Source organism: Amphiura filiformis, chromosome 2, assembly GCF_039555335.1.
Source record: "Amphiura filiformis chromosome 2, Afil_fr2py, whole genome shotgun sequence".
NCBI lineage: Eukaryota > Metazoa > Echinodermata > Ophiuroidea > Amphilepidida > Amphiuridae > Amphiura > Amphiura filiformis.
The window spans coordinates 50960137-50980546 of record NC_092629.1 but is presented as its reverse complement, the minus strand read 5'-3'; the positions used below and the strand labels follow the sequence as shown (position 1 = coordinate 50980546).

Genomic DNA, 20410 nt, shown 5'->3' with positions numbered 1-20410 from the left:
TATTTTTTATTTAATTATTTTAATGTATTTATATTGTGATTTATAGCTTTTCAGCATAAAGCATTTCTTGTCCTTAAAGTATGTTACCTCCCCGTTACCTTTTCCTTGTTTCTAAAAATTTTGGTCAAAGTACATTGTGCTCTTTGTCTCGAACTATTAATATTCGACAGGACCACAGTCGTATCGAATTTCCGTATCGAAAACCGGTTCTGAACCCGGAAGTGATTTTAGAGTTTACTATGAAAATATACCGTACTGTTCTTGTAGTAAATTTTCATAGCTGGATGACAAGTATTCAAAATATGTCCATTTCACTCAAAAATCCTTTTGTTGATAATAAAATTAACTACTTGTTTTTTTAGTTGTTATGTGTTTGTGTAACTTTGTTGTGCAGTGTGGATTTATTGTCGAAAAATTAAATTATAATCTCTCACGCAATCAATAATAAAGACATCAAATACACGTTACAAAAGACAGAACTGCAGTGTTTTTTTTCCGGAACCCGAAACACGAATTTTGGACCAAAAATTTGTGCTTGTCAAAAGAAACTTGCAGTATTTTAATAAGTCTGTAATCATGATGGAGGAAGCAGCCTTATTGGATGAACCGGCTGAGCCTAAGATTCCTGATAAATTGGAGCGAAAAGGGGCCAAATTGAAGGAATTATTTCCTTTGCACTGGTGTGTATGGCACAATAACATCGAAGAGTTGATCAAATGTCTTGCAGATAAAGACAATCAGGTACGGGCTGTTAACTTTCTTGTACAACAAATTGATGAAAAATATCATGATATTGGTATGCTTTACATTTACAATGATTCTGCATAATATATTCTACCTCAGGCTCAGCCCTTCATATGCGTGCAGAATGTTAGTCTTAAAGTTTTTTTTTTTAAACTTCCGTGGTCGGGGTACGCGCTGGTGAATTGCGATCGCGTAAAAGTGACAAGGTCGCCTAATACGCGCCGAACAAATAACCAATGGGTCAACCGACTTGTTGTCAAGTGTGTTGATCAGCCAATCAGCGTGATTGCTTATTTTTTCTGTGTGTACGCGATACGCACAGGCACGACCACGGAAGTTTTAAGAAAACAACTTTAGACAATAATAATTAATGAGGTTATGAACATGCGATCCAATCATTTATATTTATTTGGCAAAACGCAAACGCTGAACGCGGTCACTAATAACAAACAGTGAACCTCCACGCTGTCAGCGTAAATATATTAGTAACCTCCGCACGCACCGTGTTGTGCTTCGAACAAATTGCGATAGCGCTTGCAGCCGTTGGATTGCGTGCTACCATATTTGCACAGATTGTGATACGCACTTAGCTGTTATTGGTCGTCCTATTTTAGCCTGATCGATTTTTGAAAAGGCAAAACGTAAATATTGTTTATTTTTGAGGAAAATTGTGTGTTATTTTGTAAAAAAATGAAGAGATGACTTGACAGTTATGAATGAGGTTAATAACTTTGCATCGGTAATATGTCGAGCATTGTGAAAAATCTAAACATTTTGCTTTGGACCTCAGAATATCCCTTGGTTCCAAAGGCAAAATGTTTAGATTTTTCACAATGCCCTCCAAATAACCGATGCGTTATTAACCTCTATTGACCACGCAATTAGTGCAGCCCTCGAATTAAGGATCTGAAGGGGCACGGCAACTTTTTTAGGGCAAGTTGATAATTGCCGTGGATTTTCACTGAAAAGGCAAGGCAGCACGGCAATTTGTAATATTTCAAAAGGGCATCAAGGCAACTGTTGAAAATTTGAGAAGGGCACCAAGGCAATTTTTCAAAAGCGAATAGATGCATTACCGTCAGCTGAATTTGACACCAAAGTAAAATTCGACTCTCAACTTTACACTAAAACTAACCTGATTGCTTAAGGGGGTACTACACCCCTAGCCAATTTTTTGCTTATTTTTGCATTTTTCTCAAAAATTATAGCGTATTGGTGACAAGTAAGATATGTAGATTATAGGGGCAAGGACTACAACTACTGCACTGAAAATTCAGCAACTCAAGGCAAGTAGTTATTGATTTATTGATCAAATATTGGGTTTCCCTCATTTTTGACTGTAACTTCACAACTGTTGTCTGTGCTGAAATAAAATTTCCAGTGTAGCAGTTGTAGTCCTTGCCCCTATAATATACATATCTTACTTACAAATGCTCTATAATTTTTGAGAAAAATGCAAAAAGAGGCACAAAATTGGGCAGGTGTGTAGTACCCCCTTAAAAAACCTGCTTTATAATAAAAAGCAATCAAAAATCAACAGTTTAATTTTGCGATCCCTAGTTCTGAGCTGCAAAACTGACTCAAACAGCGATGAAACAGCTGTAACTTTGGTAATAATATTGATCAAATTACCGGATAAAAACTATTTCGTGCAAAACATATCTAGAGATGGGCTCACATGTATGTATGATAAGACGATACCGGAAGGGTATCGCCATCGGTTTGCAATGGGAAGTCAATGTTTGATAATCGAGAGAACAATTGATTTGCCCAGCGCTCAGATTTTGTTCACGACACGAGGTCGAGGAAGCTTTAGTTACTAACAGCGTTTCTGATTGGTCGATAGTATGTTGAAGGTATTTCTCTGACCAATCGAGAAAATGAAGTCAGATGAAGTCGGATTTCTAGCAACCAGATAATGTATAAAAGCCGATGTGATTGGCTGAATATGTAAGCTTATGTAGGGGTAATGAATATTAATTCACAACAAACTATTGTGTGTACTGTGATTGATAGCTGGATTACGATGCTCAAAATAGCAATCGTGTTCAAGATTTTCGATTTAATTTTCCACAATTTTGCGGGGATTTAACCAGTACTTGTTAATGATTTTATAATGAAGGGGCAGGGCTGGCCGGCTAGGGCACCCACAGCAACGTCATTTAGGGGCACGGCAAGTGACTGCCGTCGGTAAAGGACATATTTTGAGGGCATTACGGCAATGGGGGTGGGCACCCACGGCAATATGCCGTCGGTGCCGTGGGTTAATTCAAGGGCTGAATTAGTGTGGTAAGGCCAAACACTTGTGACATGTACATTGTACACCAAACACAAACAGGCTTGAAATGGTCTACTACTTTTTAGGGAACCAGGGTTCAAATTAAGTAATCAGTTATGGGAACCTGTTTAGGTTCTCGCAAAGGGCTTTTGCGAGAACCTTCAGTTCTGAGCATTGTAGTGCAGGGCGATATATTTAGAAATTGTATTCATCTATTGTTATGGTACATGTAGTTAATCCTGTTACATCATCACTTCTACGGCGAATACAACCAAATGAGACACTTTCATTACTACGCTAGCAAAGTCACATCTATATAAACATTGAAAGTACATGCATGCATGGGCCATGGATTTCTGTTTGTGATCGTACAATAAATTGACAGCTAAAATGAATAACAATTTGCCCTTTTCTCAACATTTCATAATTACATTTTTGGATTAATGAGATTATTAAATCATATTTCTGTTGCAGAAAGGTAAAATATAATACAACATGCGATCTGAGACTAGGAAGCTTACGAGAACCAATTTTGGTTCTCCTAGTTGTAGTCCAGCGAGAACCTTCAGGAGAACCGGTTCTCGGGTTCTCCTCGAATTTGAATCCCTGGGAACTCAACTCCAAAACATTTTTTACCGGTAGTGATACTGTTACTGGTACCGGGTAGTTAAAATGCGATCCCCCAACCCTTCAATTATTACCCGGTATCTTTGTACGGGTTTGTAAGTCTCCATGTCGAAAATATCCTGGTACAAATAAAGAAATTGCCACATTGGTTCAGTCCATCTTTTGGTGGCCAATGTCAAAAGTAGAAAAGTGGAAAAATCATCATGCATTATGCATATGGACGATTCAGAGAAAAATCTCGATTCTCATTTGCGGTTTTAGGTAAAATTAAGGCTGTGAGGATCCCTTTTGCAACCTTTTTTGTCATAAATTTTCGTACATGTTTTTATGAGAAATGAAATTTGGAGTTTATTTCAACTGGTGATGTAGGATCGCAAGGTGAGGGAATTTGTGATGAGGTTTGCTTGTTGGAGCGATAGGAGGCTTAGGCTAAAAGAAATAGTACTCTGAACTCTGAATTCATGTGGACTCATTTCATACTGGCTTGGCTAGAGTGCGTGCATAGATATTGTTTGACAGCAATTAAGGAGAAATTTGGCGCAGCATTAATTACCTTAATTTCTCTTTCTTTTTATCTTTCTTTTCTCAGCAAATCAATGTTGAGCAAGTTGATCCCCGTGGCAGGACCCCTCTGCACCTGGCAGTCACTTTAGGTCATCTAGAGTCGGCCCGACTACTACTGCGACACAATGCATTAGTCAATGTGGAAAACAAGGGAGGCTGGACAGGTGAGTCAGATTTGGGTGTATTTAGGACCCGGCAAAAAACACAATTTTTAAAGGCAAAAAACAAGATCACTGACAATAAAAAGCAGGATTTTCCACAAATTTGTTTTAAAAATTGAGATTTTCCCTGAAAAACACTGTCAGAACTATCAGAAGCGTGGAAAATGTAAGTTACAGGAATTCAATTATTTCCACCTCAAGGTGTTGTATTATAAATCCTTTCCCAGTTTAATAAATTTGACAATAAACTACTACAATTTAGAAGACCAATTTTAGAGACCAATTAAGCACTGAAAGTACACACTGGTGAATGCCTTTAAGCTTACTTGACGACATGAGTTGTCAACACGGCAAGGAACTTATGATTTTTGGAACTTTGTAGGGCATTAAACACCTTGTTTTATTGCTTACAAGTAGAACTTTTTGAAAGGCAAGATAATTACTCAATAGCGAGAATTGCGTCGAGAAAACCAAGATTGTGTTTTTTGCCAGGGCTTAGGTGTATTCCTGGCACATTTGGGTGTATTCCTAAGACATTTGGGTGTATTCCTGGCACATTTAGGTGTGTTCCTTAAGCAGTGTCGTATAGACAGGACTTTTTCAGAGGGGAGGGGGGCAAGGCAAATTTCCAGGGGGAAAACTTTGATGAAAATGGTCAAAAATGGACTAAAATTACCAAAAAAGGCAAGAGGTGGCAGCTGCCCCCCCCTCCTTGGTCCTCCCTTGGCTACGCCACTGAAGACATGTGTATTCCTAAGACATTTGGTGCATTCCTGAGACATTTGGGTGTATTTCTAAGATATGTGGGTGTATTTCTATTAAGACATTTGGTATTGGGTGTATTTCTGAGACATTTGGGTGTATTGCTGAAACATTTGAGTGTATTCCCCCTGTATTCCTGAGACATTTGGGTGTATTCTTGCTCATGCTCAGTCATTTGGGTGTATTCATAACCTGTGTTTGTCTCTTATACATGGTGCAGCAAAATAAAGTAAACAGTTTGAAAAATGCAACTAGAAAAAGTGACATTGCATGGAATATTCCAATCTGTGTGTTATCAATCTGATGGTTTTTTTCCTTGTCACAGTTTTACAGGAAGCAATTAGTACAGGTGATCCAGAAATAGTTCAAGTAGTACTACAACACAGGGACCATCAAAGAGCCACAGCTAGGATTGGAGGGATTCCTGAACTCTTGGAAAAACTTAGACAGGTAAGGCTATTCCAGTTGAAATACATACACCGCCTAATCTTTGGAAGACATGACCCTAATCTTAGGCACAGGGAGTGTGAATTTCAAATGAAAGCCATGATATTCCGGAACTCTTGGAAAAACTTAGACAGGTAAGACATCAGTTAGGACTGCATTGGGCTATTGCAGTTGAAATCCATACACCCCTATGGAATACATGACCTTAATATTACACAGAAGGAGTGTGAAATTCAAATGGAGTCTCCCATTTAGGTAACCCTATTTCAAATTCACACTCCAACGAGTAAGACTTCAGTTAGGACTGCATTGGGCTATTGCAGTTATAATTCATACACCCCCTATGAAAGACATGACCTTAATCATCCATAAAAGGAATGTGAATTTGAAATGGGGTTACCTATTAAATATGGGTGTCTTCTGAACACTTGCATTTGACAAAGACATTATTGATGAGCTGACAAGAAACTGCTAGTGTGAAAACAGGAAAGTAAAATCATGAGGGATCTGTTTCAGACATGGTTCATCACAGGCATCGTCAATCAATCTCTCAAAACGACCCGGATGTTGATTCTGTGCATGTGCAGTTCTGAAATTTCTGACACTGTGAAAGGGCTTATTGACACTCTCCTCATTGTACATTTACAGTGTATTAGCAGGAACTAAACCATGAGAGCGCTTGATCCTTTGTAGAGGACATTAAGGCATTGGTTCTAATTTTGTATGGTGTTAACCCCTGACCGTCCCAATCCATACCTTAGTGTTGACTCTCTCTGGAAATTGGGTGTCCCAAATGAAGCATCTTTTCCCAAATTGACCCAATTTTGGGTCAAAAATTCCACCAATTGAATACAGAATGGCAAATTCTAGTGCGCCAAATCTAATTTTGAGAGTCGCAACTTTGTCCCAATTGTCCGCATGTTGTTTGCATATGCAGCACACACAAAACGATTTACCAAAAATGTTTAAATGTCTGGTTTTAAGGGTAATAAAACTTTTTGATAACATGTTAGTAGAAAACATCAAATGAAAATTAATGCAAAACATTATAACATAAAGTTATTAAGTGTTGACAAAATATTTTTGCCAAAATGTTTGCCCAATAATATTTTGCTATAACATTATGACAACATTAATTTTAAACTTTTGTTACCGGTATGTGTTTTTTTTCATAAAAAAAAACATTTTGAAAATGTTTCCATGATCTTTTTATAACCCAACATTGAAATGTTTTTATAACTTTTTGACCAAAACCAAAGGGCATTTATAACACGTTTATAACATTTTAAAAATATTTTTGTGTTTGCTAGGTATTCACATAAATACAAATCTACATTTGATTCAATTTGTATTGTTTGTGTTTTTGTTTCCAGGCTCCTGACTTCTATGTAGAAATGAAGTGGGAATTTACAAGCTGGGGTAAGTGGAAACGGGTCAACAAGCAGCTTATTACTTGGCAAATTGCCTTTTAACTTTTATTTTTGACAGGTATAGACGATTCCAACGAGCCAAGTCATGGTCAGGATTTGGTCGGCCATATTTGGTTCCCCGCATGCACCAAACAGATGTTGTGAGTGCCCAATTGGGTGGATTAAACCTGCTTAAAATTCGATGTTAGATTCTTTTGTGTTGTAAACTGTCATCATTCTTTTGTCTACGTGTAACACGGGTGATAGAATGCAGTTTAAAATACCCTTCAAGGCCGCAATTTAGTGAGATAGCTGGGTCCCCGTCGTGGCTATGGCTGCCATTGAGGAGAAAGAATGTGTGAAATTGGATTCGTCTATACCATGACATACTGGTATTTTATGAGACCTCTGCTTAATTTTAACGATGCATTGTGGTGAAAAAACTGTTAGTATAAATAGTGCATTGCCATTTGAACTTCACCAAAATTGTATTATTATATTAATAAGTTCATGAATATTCTTTGGTGATTTCATTTCAGTACCTCTGATGTCCAGAGTGTGCCCCAGTGACACATATCGAGTATGGAAGAGTGGTCCAAATGTAAGGATAGATACAACACTGATTGGCTTTGACAACATGAAATGGATCAGAGGGAGTAGGAGTTTTATATTCAAGAACGAAGGTCAGTATACCGTATTTCCTCGAATAGCCAACCGTGGGGGGCGTTGCATTTTCCAAAAGGGGGCGTTTATTAGAGGTCATTTTTATGCCTCCACTGGAAGTATTATGTTTGCTGGTTGTCCGTCCGTCCTTCCATCTGTCTGTCCGAGCTTGCTAGTGCAATTTCTCAGAACTGGTAAGGCAGATTGTGATGCAATTCAGTGGAGGGGTGGCAATTGGCGGTCTCCAAATTTTAGCAGGTTTTCGTTTGCAAAATATGGTAATTAAGTACCTAATTTGCATAATTTATGCATATCAAGCAAAAATAAGCTTGTGCACAGATTATCTGGAGAACTGTAAGAGCTTGGCGGAGAGTAGCACAGCTAGAGGTTCTTGACCTGATTTGCTTTTCAGCGCAAAATATGCGTAATTGCAAGGTCATTTGTGAAGTCATTTTGGTTCATCCGGGGTAAAATCACCATCTATTGTTGCAGGTTCATGGAATTTTGTGGGGACAACCACTGAAACAAGGCAAAAATGTCAAGGTCATTTTGGGGTCATCTGGGGTCAAATCGGCATAGACTGCTGCAAGTTCATGAAATTTGGTGGGAGCGGCCACCTTAGTGAGGCAAATAATGGGAAGGTCATTTTGGGGTAAAATGAAATTGCATCTGTTAAAATGGATGGGGGCATTGTGGCCGACGCTTTGAATCAAATGCCATTATCGACAGCGTTCGAAATTTTGGTTGTCCGGTTGCCCGGGACAACTAAAAAAGTCGCCGGACAACCAAAAATACTGATTCGGTTGTCCGCCGGACAACCATAAATCTGTAGCCAAAGGTCACCTTTGTAGGCCTACGGACAACCAAAAACTTAGACGGACAACCAGAAATTGTAATCTGGTTGTCCGTGGGACAACCATTTATTTTTCCTTATTTTGAAAACTGATTATTGACCATGTGTGCACACAAATAGCATGGAAATATTGGCATTTTTGAAACTTCTTGGTTGAAAGAAGTGGTGAGGGGCATTTAATTGAGAGAGGGTGACTATTCGAGGAAATACGACACTAGCATCAGCAGTCAATCAAAATCAGCTTCTTAAGTTCCGACCGGCATAAAATTGAGAATTTAGTAAAATATCAAAAGTCTATGATTTTTCATGTCCACATGCATATAATAAATCTGCAATTTTACACTTTTACAGCAATATATACACAAGAGCAATTGATATTCAGCACCATAAGAGCCCTCATAACATTCACATGAGTGTTCATGGCGGACATTGTTGTTGTTTGTTCTTAAACAATATCGTTATTCCCTGACGGGGTGTTTTCTGCATATCAACTGTCACTCAACTTCGGCTGGCTACAACCCCCAGGGCCTTCACATGTAAATGTGGTACAGGTACATGTGTATGTGCGGCAGTCACCCACATTTGTATCATGTTTCAGTTCATTGAGCCTCAAACTCTGCAAATTGTAGCTTCTTGGCTCAAATTTTGAATTTTTTTTAGCTCCAAAGCATGAATTTGGCCCAATTTTAGAGCCCCACAAAATTGTTGAAATTTCAGTTCATCATCAAGCCCTTATTTTGCCCAAAAATCAGTTCTTAGTTCCCAAAGTTCGCACCACACACACAGTACCAAAATTTAAGTTGAGTGCCCCGGGGCTACAACATTGTGTTTATCTTTGGTTTTTTAACCATCCTTATTCTCAATATTTTGCTTCTTATCTTACAGAGGGACACAAGTTTAATTTCATGGAAATCGACCACGATGCACAGATGGTGTACTCAGAAGCGCTTCAATTACAACCGCATCACGACCTATCCCGTATGAACCCATCAGAGAATTCAATAGCAGCTAGGCTAACCTCACCAGTTGTAAACACATTCATTGACACAGAAAAAATAGAATTCACAAGGTAGGTTTGTTTGTCTGTCTGTGTGTTTGTTTGTTTGTATTTAAAAGCCTTACCGTAAAAACTTGATAGTTATAGCATCAAGCATAGTATATGTGACCCGCTCTGACAAAACCCACCATAAGTCACACTCAGCCATTTCTAGATACGGCAAGTCAAAGATGGGAAAGGGGTGAATAACCTTGCAGATTTTGATTTTCAGTTTTTATTATTTTTTGATTCCTTAAAATGTTTACTTTAACCTACCACTGAAAACAAAACATTCTTTTATGTTTAAAGCAGCCAAAACTAGCATTTTCTGAGCCAAACCAAGTCCTTAACATATCATTTTACAACTTTAAAGTCATTTTTCTTGCATTTGTCTTTTCTTTATGTGTCGCTCCCCCCCCCCACCCCTTCCCATTGAAACACTGTAGAATGAGGACCACATGTCCCAGAAACATAATTTTGGTATCAAATGAAAGTTAACGATCTATACTAAATGATGACACTCAAAACTCAATTTTGCAAAATTAGTGACTTATGTCTGGGTTTGTGGGAGCAGGTCACATTTTGTGCTTACTATCGAGCGCTTTTAGAACATGCAAACATGAAGTGCCCCATCCACAAAAGTGTAAAGGGTTTCGAGCAAATTATCGATACACATAGTTATATACGAACAAGAACATCTGCGAATTTGTGTCTCAACACTATTAGCTCAGTTGGGAAAGCACCAGACTTTGGTACAATTTCATGTTTTCAAAAGCAGTCGATAGTAAGCACATATGCTAACTGTCGAGTTTTTACGGTATTTGGAGATCCATGAGTGCCGAACCTCACCTTTCCACCATGTTGTTGTTTGTGCATACCGTATTGTCTGTAATGAAGTTGCTAGTTTTACATATAATTATTGTTTATTCTGGTTTCATTTCTCAATTTCTTTTTTCAATTTATAGAAACAAGGCTGGTATATGGGGCTGGAGACACGACAAACTAGAAAATATTAATGAATATGAATGTAAAGTATTTAGTGCTTCAAATGTGCAGTTGATTACAAAAACAAGAACAGAACACCTCACTAAGGAAGACAAGGAGAAGACAAAGGAACAAGGTGAGACTTGAACCTCTGATGTTTTGGTTTCTGGAATACCTGAAATAAAATCAGAATTTCTGTTACAAGATCCACATGGGGTTAGCATTTAAAGTTAACAAAAGAACCCTTGGGGCAACCTAAAAACAAGTGTCACTGATTGGCTGACTGTATCTGTAGGACGACTGCACACAATGTATTTGCAGTATCTTCAGCACTTCCATGGAGATATTGAAGGGATGCTGCAGCCAACCAAAATTGTTTCCCTAGCCCAAGATTGCAGCAGTTGAAGAAAGCTTGTGGTCACCTTTTTCGCCAAATTTTTGGATCCCTTTTCATTTTATTACAAAAAACTTACAGGGCTCATTTTTTTGGAGGGATCTAGTTCTCTGAGCATGATAAGTTAACTTGGCTTTAGTAATCTCTCTTTGAATCTGGTTACATGATTTTACACCACACAACAGGGTTAACCTCAATAGCCATTTGGCATTTCGTTATCAACTTCTTAATCCCAATTTGCAAACGTTAAATGGTCTAGATATATATTTTGAGTGCATCAAGCAGGAAAAGTTGCATATTTAAGTGTTTCTGACTTACCGTGCTGTTTTCATTTGAGAGCGCATGAATGTGTGCCAGAAATAGCTTGCCCCCACCCCCTTTTCAACTGGCCAAGAAATTCTTGCTGCCCCCAATTTTACCCTACCCCAGGGCTCATAACTATTGCACAGCCCATTTAACGCTCCAGGGGGGTTGGCAAGTTTGCTGTTTATATCACTATTGATAACTATTTGTTTACATACAGGTGCTGCTGCATTTGTGTCTCCATTGCAGTCATTACTAGGTGTGGTGGAACAACATGAAGAAGAAATGGGTGCTTCATTGGTAAGAATCATACACCCAAATGTATTAGGAATACACCCAAATGTATTAGGAATACACCCAAATTTATTGAGAATACACCCAAATGTATTAGGAATACACCCAAACGTATTAGGAATACACCCAAATTTATTAAGAATACACCCAAATGTATTAGGAATGCACCCAAATTTATTAAGAATACACCCAAATGTATTAGGAATACACCCAAATTTATTAAGAATACACCCAAATGTATTAGGAATACACCCAAATGTATTAGGAATACACCCAAATGTATTAGGAATACACCCAAATTTATTAAGAATACACCCAAATGTTTTAGGAATGTACCCAAATTTATTAAGAATACACCCAAATGTATTAGGAATACACCCAAATGTATTAGGAATACACCCAAATTTATTAAGAATACACCCAAATGTATTAGGAATGCACCCAAATTTATTAAGAATAAAACCAAATGTATTACTATTAGGAATACATCCAAATGTATTGCAGTCATTGCTAGGTGTGGTGGAACAATGGGTGCTTCATTGGTAAGAATCATATTAGGAATACACCCAATGTATTCGCCGTAGAAGTAGTGATCTAACAGGATTAATGACCAAACTGTTTACTGTTTTTGAATGTATTACCCTGCACTATAACCAGGCTGTATAATCACCTGTCACCAGCGCTCGAAATAAGGCGCGTCCTTGCGTCAAATACCCGTGGAAGTTGGCGCGGACCCGCAAATTTCCTGCGCTACGGGTCCGCGTGACCCGTAAAAATTGAACCAAGCAAAGAGCAGAAAATCCTAGTTTTTTTGTTCTACTAGAAAATCTGGTTCACATATTAGGTGCAGTTCCCTGAGTACACTTTCATTTTAGTTTCCCATCAAGTTTTCAACCCGGGTTTTAAATTTTCTACAATCTAGACATACCATGCATACCGTGATCGCCGTAGCTAATTCTCTTTCTTGAAATTTCAAAGGCATATATGGGTCCGGCGCGGCCGGACCCTTGAAAATTGGTGAGGACCCTTGAAATTTCAAAGGCAAGGGTCCAGAGGACCCTTGGATTTTTCTTCTTATTTCGAGGCCTACCTGTCACACCTGTGTAACTAATTATGTAAGTGCTACGCCCAACAGCATTTGTGCCATTTTATATCAATACATGGTGTTATGAGTCTCATTTTTTTTTGCCAATTATAAGCCAACCAAACTTTAATAGAACCTAAGTAATTGATGAAATCAGCACATGAATTGATGCCCAATTTTTTGGGACACTTTTTGAGAAAATGAAGACAAAAGAACACAGCTTAGTTATTACATATATGTGACATGATCAAGGGGAATGAGTCACATGTCGGCAATTTTCAATTAGAAGTTTTTTACATCATTTTCTGGCAGTTTATAAATGCTACATTTTGATGCAAACCCCATCAAAATCGGACATCTGGTTACCGAGCTATGAGCAATTATCAATGGCTCTTGATCATGTCACATATTCTCTAAACTTGATTTAATTTCCATTTTTTATTCAGCCTGATGTGTGTGAAACCGGCAACCCAGTCAACCTCACAGGTATCAAACCAGAGGAATACTTTGACTGCGACATGGAACTTGGCACACGGGACGTTGGACGACCAAAAGAAGTCCTCAATAAGGTGCAGAAATTCCGGGCTACCTTGTGGTTATGCGAGGACCACCCCCTGTCCATGCATGAGCAGGTGTTGCCTATTATAGATCTCATGGCGATAAGCAATGCGCATTTTGCTAAATTGAGAGATTTTATCACGTTGCAGCTTCCAGCAGGGTTCCCAGTTAAAATAGGTAAGTGACCACCAATGTAGCGCCGTAACATGAGCAAACACAACCTCAGCATTACAAAAATGATTATCGTAAACTATGCGCATATCTTACCCGGGGGGGTACTCAAGTTTGATTTTGGTAGGGGTGTGCTGCTGAGAATTTGAAAGTAGACCCATGCCATAGATACACCAAAATTTCAAGAAATTTGGCCCAATCTATATATACCAAAATTCAAAGTTTACGGCCAAATGTAACCCATTTCGTCTTAGTTTTTTTTTCCCAATTTTTTTGGACAATTTTGAAATTTGGGCTAGATTAAGGCAAAATTGGGCTATTTTCGAGCAAAAAACATTTTGAAGTATGACCCATTTTAAACCAAAATTGGCTTAGAAAAAGGGGTCATATACCAAAAGGCCGAAAATGCTACCCATATTTTGTGGCACGTCCCGTATGGTCATTTGTACTAATTACCCCCTGGGCATCTTACATTACAAATTAACAAACAAACAAAGTAGCATGAAACTTGAGGGAAGAATTAGTCTGGGAATATTATATATAGTTTTTGTTTGGCTCTTGAAATAAGCAACTGTGAAAAGAATTTTGTAGTTTATTTTTTTCATTAAAGGTATCATACCCTTTCCCTATAATTGTGGACTAAGGGACCATTCAATATTTATGGGGGAGAGTAGGAGATTTGACCCAAAAAAAATGACAACATTTTTTGTGCCCCCCCCCCCCTCTCATGTCTGCTCAAAATATTAGGTCTCCCCCTTGTTTTTTCCTTTTTCTCCATTTGATTTAAAACTTAATATTACTCCTCATGGTTTAAGTAAAACATTTAGATCCCCCCTCAATTATTGTAACAATATTTAGTGTAATAGAGACATACAGAACAAGTTTTAATAATTAATTATTTTTAATGATATGATTCTTTCTCAATTTTCATACAGAAATTCCGTTATTCCATATCCTCAACGCATGCGTCACGTTTGGCAATCTATATGGAAAACGAGAACCAGTCCAGGGAGTCACCAACGTAGTAGTCGAAGACCTTAGTACACAAGAAACAACAACACAACCCACACCCATAGGAAGACCGGATCTGCCGGCTGAACTCCCGGTAGAAAGCGAGACCACAGGAATGGGAGAGGATCCGGCGGAGGTAGACGTCAATCCAGACGATGTCCCGGTGAAAGAACCTGAGCCGGCTACTATATGTGACGTAGATCCTTCAGTGTTTGATGTACCGGCTGGATATGGTCATTATAGAGCAGGGCAGGTAAGTACAGAGGGAGGGAGATGGGAGTATAGAAGAGCCTTGAGCTGCTACTGCCGTAAACGTTCGCCTAATGGCGCACCTGGGTTCCTTTGCTTTGGGGTAAATTTTGTGTTCAAATAGAAATCACCACCTCTAAAAATCCTAACAAGAATTACGGGTATGTGCCCTTATTTGCTGGTGGGATTTTTATGGGAGGGGACTTTTAGTTTGTGTCTTAAATCCCAGTTATGTCAAGGGAGCCATCTTAATTAATTTCTGTGTCTCAAAGTTGCCACGCGCGTTAGTAACATTGTGCATGTTGTCCACTTTGAAAATCAAGAAATTCATTTTTTATGTCTTTTTATTTTGTTTTAACAAAAAGGCGTAAATAAAACTCAAAATTCGTATTTGATTTCAAGTTTCCGATTTTTTTGCAAATTTTGGACACGAAAATAATAAAAGAGAAGAAGAATAGTTTGTAGCAGTGACTTTACTTGTCTACTATTCCAAAATTTGCAACATTGGATACTTTTATTGTCCGAAATCCTGTACTGACATAAAGAAAAAGAAAAAAAGAAATACAGTAAAAAATACCGCATTCCGCATTAGGTTTTCAATTTCGCACAAGCTAGGCTTTAATTAAGATGGCCTTATTTGTTTGACATTCTTGGAATTTATTCCATAATATCAGAATAATTTTGTAATTTAATGTTGTTGTTAACATTTTAACATTACAGCAAGTACGATATGGTGAAGATGAGTTACTTCAGCTGGCAATTCAACAGAGTCTCATGGAACAAGATGGCGACCAGGACCAGGTGAGATCATGCACAAAATCTTATTCAGTGGATGTGGTTTACTTACTTATCCTCTTCATCCTATGCGGGACATAAGGCCGCAACCAAGTTCCTCCATCCAGTTCTGTCTTTAGCCCTCTTCTCTGCCTCATTCAAGTCATGTCAAGTAAAACTTTATTAGATCCAAGACATACAGTCTCTATGTATTGTATGATGCAACTGCAATTGCTGCTGTGTATGTCAAAACATAAAACTATTATATTCTGAGCCTTTATGGAACTCAGCAAACACATAACATTTTAAAAATGTTTAAACAGGTTATCTTTTGTATTAAAACAGACTATAAAATAATTTAATTTTTAAACTGTCAAAATTTCATTGTAAAATATTTTTTGTAAACATTTTTGCCAAACATTTTGTCAACATGTAAACAATATTACATTAGAATATTTTGCAATACGTTTTCAAAAAATGTTTCTGAATGCTTTATGTTTTATACCTTTTATATAACTCGACATTTAAATGTTTTCTGGCAACCTTTTCTAAACTTTTGCGAATAATGTCAAAATATTTTGTGTTTGCTATGAAGTACACCTTTTATGATTCCATGTTCAAAACTTTAAATTGACTATGAAGGTCAGCAGAATTTTGCGTATTAGAAACCCATGTATAATCTATTAAAAATATTATCAAGTTTTGAAATGTCATTTGATAAATAAGCCCGATACTTACAATGAATGTCTATTTTCTTGTCTAAAGATGGCCATATTGGATGCTTTAGGACGGGAACAGAATATGCAAAGTGTAGAGGATAGACTACTTGAAAGGTACGTGTGAAAACTTGTCCATTTGGGTGTATTTTGTAGACATTTGGGTGTATTCCTAATACATTTGGGTGTATTTCTAATACATTTGGGTGTATTCCTAATACATTTGCGTGTATTCCTAATACATCTGGGTGTTTTCCTAATACATTTGGGTGTATTCCTAATACATTTGGGTGTATTCCTAACACATTTGGGTGTATTCCTTATACATTTGGGTGTCATCATCATCATCATCATCAGTCGGCTGCGGAGTAGGCCACTACAAGCTTTCTCCAACAATCTTGGGCAAGCGAAACAATTTTGTTTGGCTGCAACATCCCTTCAGTATCTCCCAGGAGGTGCTGGACATACTGTAAGTACAGTGTGCGCAGCCGTACCGGTTTCCTCTTACCATGTGGTGGAATACAAAGGGCATATTCGTTCACAGGCTTCTTGTCTTCAAGACACAATATATGGCCGAGAAATTTGAGTTGATAAATCTTGCCCTTGCCCTTTCCGGTTTTTACTTCAGAAAGTAATGTTGTGAAAAAGCTTAAACATAAAAAAAAAAAATGTCCATGCACCGCGTGCATGGACAGATGGAAAGTTAATTACATGAATATATATGCATATGATCATGTGCTAATTCGAACACTTTACTGAAAGTATTTTAAAGATTTTAAAGATTTGTCAAGCAGTGGCGTGCGCAGCACATTGAAAGTGGCGGAGCCAGGTTGTTCAGTTCCCCGAATGGAGTCGTAGCCAGCACTGCGAGCAGCTTGCCGCAAAGCCCCTCACAGGTGGGGTCCTGGCGGTCGTCCAGGGGACAACGCCCCTGGAAGCTCTGGGGTTTTAGCGTTTTAAAAGGCCAAGGAATCCTATTTTGAGGGGGCAAATTTTGATGTTTTTGCACCGTCCCCCGAATTCCCAATAAAAGTGGGGGGGGGGGGGCATGTGCCCCCCTTCTGCCCCCCTTCCCCCCCCCCTTTTGCGCATGCCACTGTTGTCAAGATCATTTGCACTTTAGGACAACACACTACACTAAATATCCTGGCTAAATTTACTTTACATTTTCTTGTTACTTAGATAGTGTTTCTATATACTAAGAAAAAGTAATTGACCTTTTCGGTAAACCCCATAAGCCTTTACGAGTACATCTGAGAACTCGTCATTTGACGTCACGCCGACTTGAAATGGGCAGTGACGATGTTCGATAAACGATGTGCGCAATGGCGCAGATCGGCGTGACGTCAAATGACGAGTTCTTAGGTGTACTCGCAAAGGCTTATGGGATTTATCAAAAAGGTCAATTAAGGGGTTGAAATCAGTGTTTCTATGTAATGCTAGTGTTTCTATTTTATCACAGAGCAATACAAGAGAGTCTTCTCGTCACGCCATCAGGTGACTCGCCAAACCACGCCATCACCAATGGACGACAAGAACCAACCACCCTCCCAGTACAACCTCCCGAACTACCCCCACCAAGAATACCCACAGAAGGCGTCTGTTCCCCTGATGTGGATGGTGAGCTCAGGATGGCGCTGGAAATCTCCGAGCGCGAGATGAAAGAAGCGGAGATTCGTCGCAAACAAGAAGAAGAGGAACTTGAGAGAATTATTCAGCTGTCGCTCACGGAAAAATGATATGCGGATTTGTCTAGTGTTTGTAATTTTAATGCAGGGGTCAAACTCAGTGTTTCTATACTAGTGCAAGAGTTGAAATCAGTGTTTCTATATATTAAAGTAATTCAGGGGTTGAAATCAGTGTTTCTATATAATGCTAGTGTTTCTATTTTATAATTACTGTATTTCTTTGATGGCAGGGCTGTTGAGATTCATATAATCATAGTCATTAGGAGTCCACATAATTGGGGAAGTGTAAGAGCCAACAATCCCCTCTAATTATAAGTTGTGTAGCAGTGATAATGGGCTATTCCAGTTGGAAGTTATATAACTCATACAAAGATTCTTATCATTTGATTGGTCAATTACTATTGATTATTTTTGCTATTTATAGAAAAACACTGTTGCACTCTGCACCAGTGCAATAGTCCATTTTCCATTGCACTGGCACACAGCTACCATGGCAACGCTGACAGACACTGGCGTATATTGCGAACGGTGACCACCTCGACTTACCAATTATAAAAACAGTTTCTAATTTCTAATTATTTTGTTTTCCTGGTGATTTATAAAATTCAGTGGAAAGAATTTATATGAGATATATAAAACAAATATTGAATGTTTTTATTCGTTCAGTGGAATGAATATTTTCATTCAGTGAAATATGAACTGTTCCATTTATTAACTCGGCAAAGCCTCATTCCATATTTCACCCCATGAAAATATTCTTACCATTTTACTCATAAACATTCAATATTTGTATACCGTACATCAAAACCATGACCTTAATTTTCCACACAGGGAGTGTGAATTTACCTGAATGGGTGACTCCATTTGAAATGTACGCCCCCTCTGTGGTAGATTTAGGTCATGTCTTCCATATGAGGTGTATGGATTTCAGCTAGAATAGCCTCAATCCCTCATCCTTTATACTTTCATATTAAGGGGGTACTACACCCCTTGATAAATTTGTGACTATTTTTGCATTTTTCTCAAAAACTAATAACACACTGGTAAACAAAAGTTATGTATATTATAGGGGCAAGGAATCCAGTTACTACACTAGAATTTCAGTGATTCAAGACAAGTAATTATTGATTTATTGATCAAATATTGGGTTTCCCTCATTTTTGCCTGTAACTCCACAACTGTTGTCTGTGCTGAAATTAAATTTACAGTGCAGTAGTTGTAGTCCTTGCCCCTATAATATACATATCTTACTTGTCACCAATGTGCTATAATTTTTGAGAAAAATGCAAAAATAGGCACAAATTGGCCAGGGTGTAGTACCCCTAAGTTAGTAATATATTATTTTGATACGCACATATAAACAGCAAATAGTTCCACCTAATATTTTTTAAAGTATTACCATAATTTATTGTGAAAATATTTGTATGAAGTTGTTACCCACCCTACAAAGAAGACTATATCACATATTGAGCCAATCAGAGACATGGTAAGAGATGTTATTTCATTGGTTACTCAGACGATTATGTCATGTAATTAACTTCCACAAGACGGTTGGCAAAACTGACCCAGGAAAACAGACAGTGCCAATCGATGATCAGATCATCCTTAGCCGCTCAATCCCCCTCTTGAGTCCTAGGAAGATTGTGATGTGCATACGTGGCAGAAGGTGCTCAAAATGTACAATGTGCAAGTAAAAACCAGGGGTGTGATTCTACAGGATTTATCCAGATTTTATGTGGCCAAAATTTACGCAATTTTATTGATTATCATCCCGTTTCCGGGTATTTTAGCCCAATTTCATTTTCTACTTCTCCCTGGATATTTCACCAGCTTTAAATCACACCCCTGAAAAACTGATCATGTCTCGTGGCTTTGCCGCTCATCCCCCCTTGATTGTGAGTAGTCCTTGAATTGATAATATAGGCTGGAGAGATCTGCTGGCCCATAATATAAGAGGCCGTCTTGAACAAGACTATTATTTGGGTCGTTCCCTACATGGGCTTAACCATTATTATGGACCAAATTATTTATTGCATGTATGTTATGCATCTTCACTACTGGGTAGTATCATAGGTACCTATCAGAGAGGGCAGTGGCCTCTGAAAAATATTGAAAGGTAGTTTGTTATTGCTCCATCATCGATCGAATATCATTCTATTTGATTGTATGTTTTTTTGCTGTGTACATGTATTGTACATTACATTACTCAAGAAGTTTATTATTTATTTGAAAAGTTAAGAATTATTTGCACAAATCGACATTTGGGCCCTAATTATTTGAGATTTGGGAGGCATGCAATGTAATGCATACTGCATGTTTCCACAGAGCACCATTTTCCGAATCATAGCGCACCATGCCATGCGATGATGGGTAACAAGCTCTGTGGAAATTTACCGGGTGATACCGTTGCTGTATGCTTTTCATTTCATCTGTTGTCTGGCATAATCCATCATGCCATATCAAAGCGGACAATGTTCGCTGTGGAAACTAGGTCTTTCCTTTGCGCGTCACAGGAATTGCTATCCTGACTTCTGGGTCTTCAGTAAAAAAAAACTGTGCATTAAAGAAAACACATAATTTTTGCTTTCAGTGGAAACGTGAAGGATAACATTTTTCGGCATGTCCGTAAAATATAGCAGA

At 38.2% G+C, this 20410-nt stretch overlaps 1 protein-coding gene across 1 annotated transcript; it reads left to right on the top strand.

The window, feature by feature from the left end:
* Positions 1-462: 462 nt before the first annotated feature.
* LOC140146335 (ankyrin repeat domain-containing protein 13D-like) lies at positions 463-18338 on the top strand. The gene is made up of 13 exons (XM_072168145.1): positions 463-741; positions 4239-4377; positions 5462-5586; positions 6957-7002; positions 7532-7675; positions 9394-9577; positions 10510-10664; positions 11446-11525; positions 13050-13338; positions 14268-14596; positions 15313-15393; positions 16132-16199; positions 17545-18338. Exons 1-13 carry the CDS (start codon positions 577-579, stop codon positions 17819-17821), a joined length of 2082 nt encoding a protein of 693 aa, XP_072024246.1. The 5' UTR covers positions 463-576; the 3' UTR covers positions 17822-18338.
* Positions 18339-20410: the final 2072 nt, after the last annotated feature.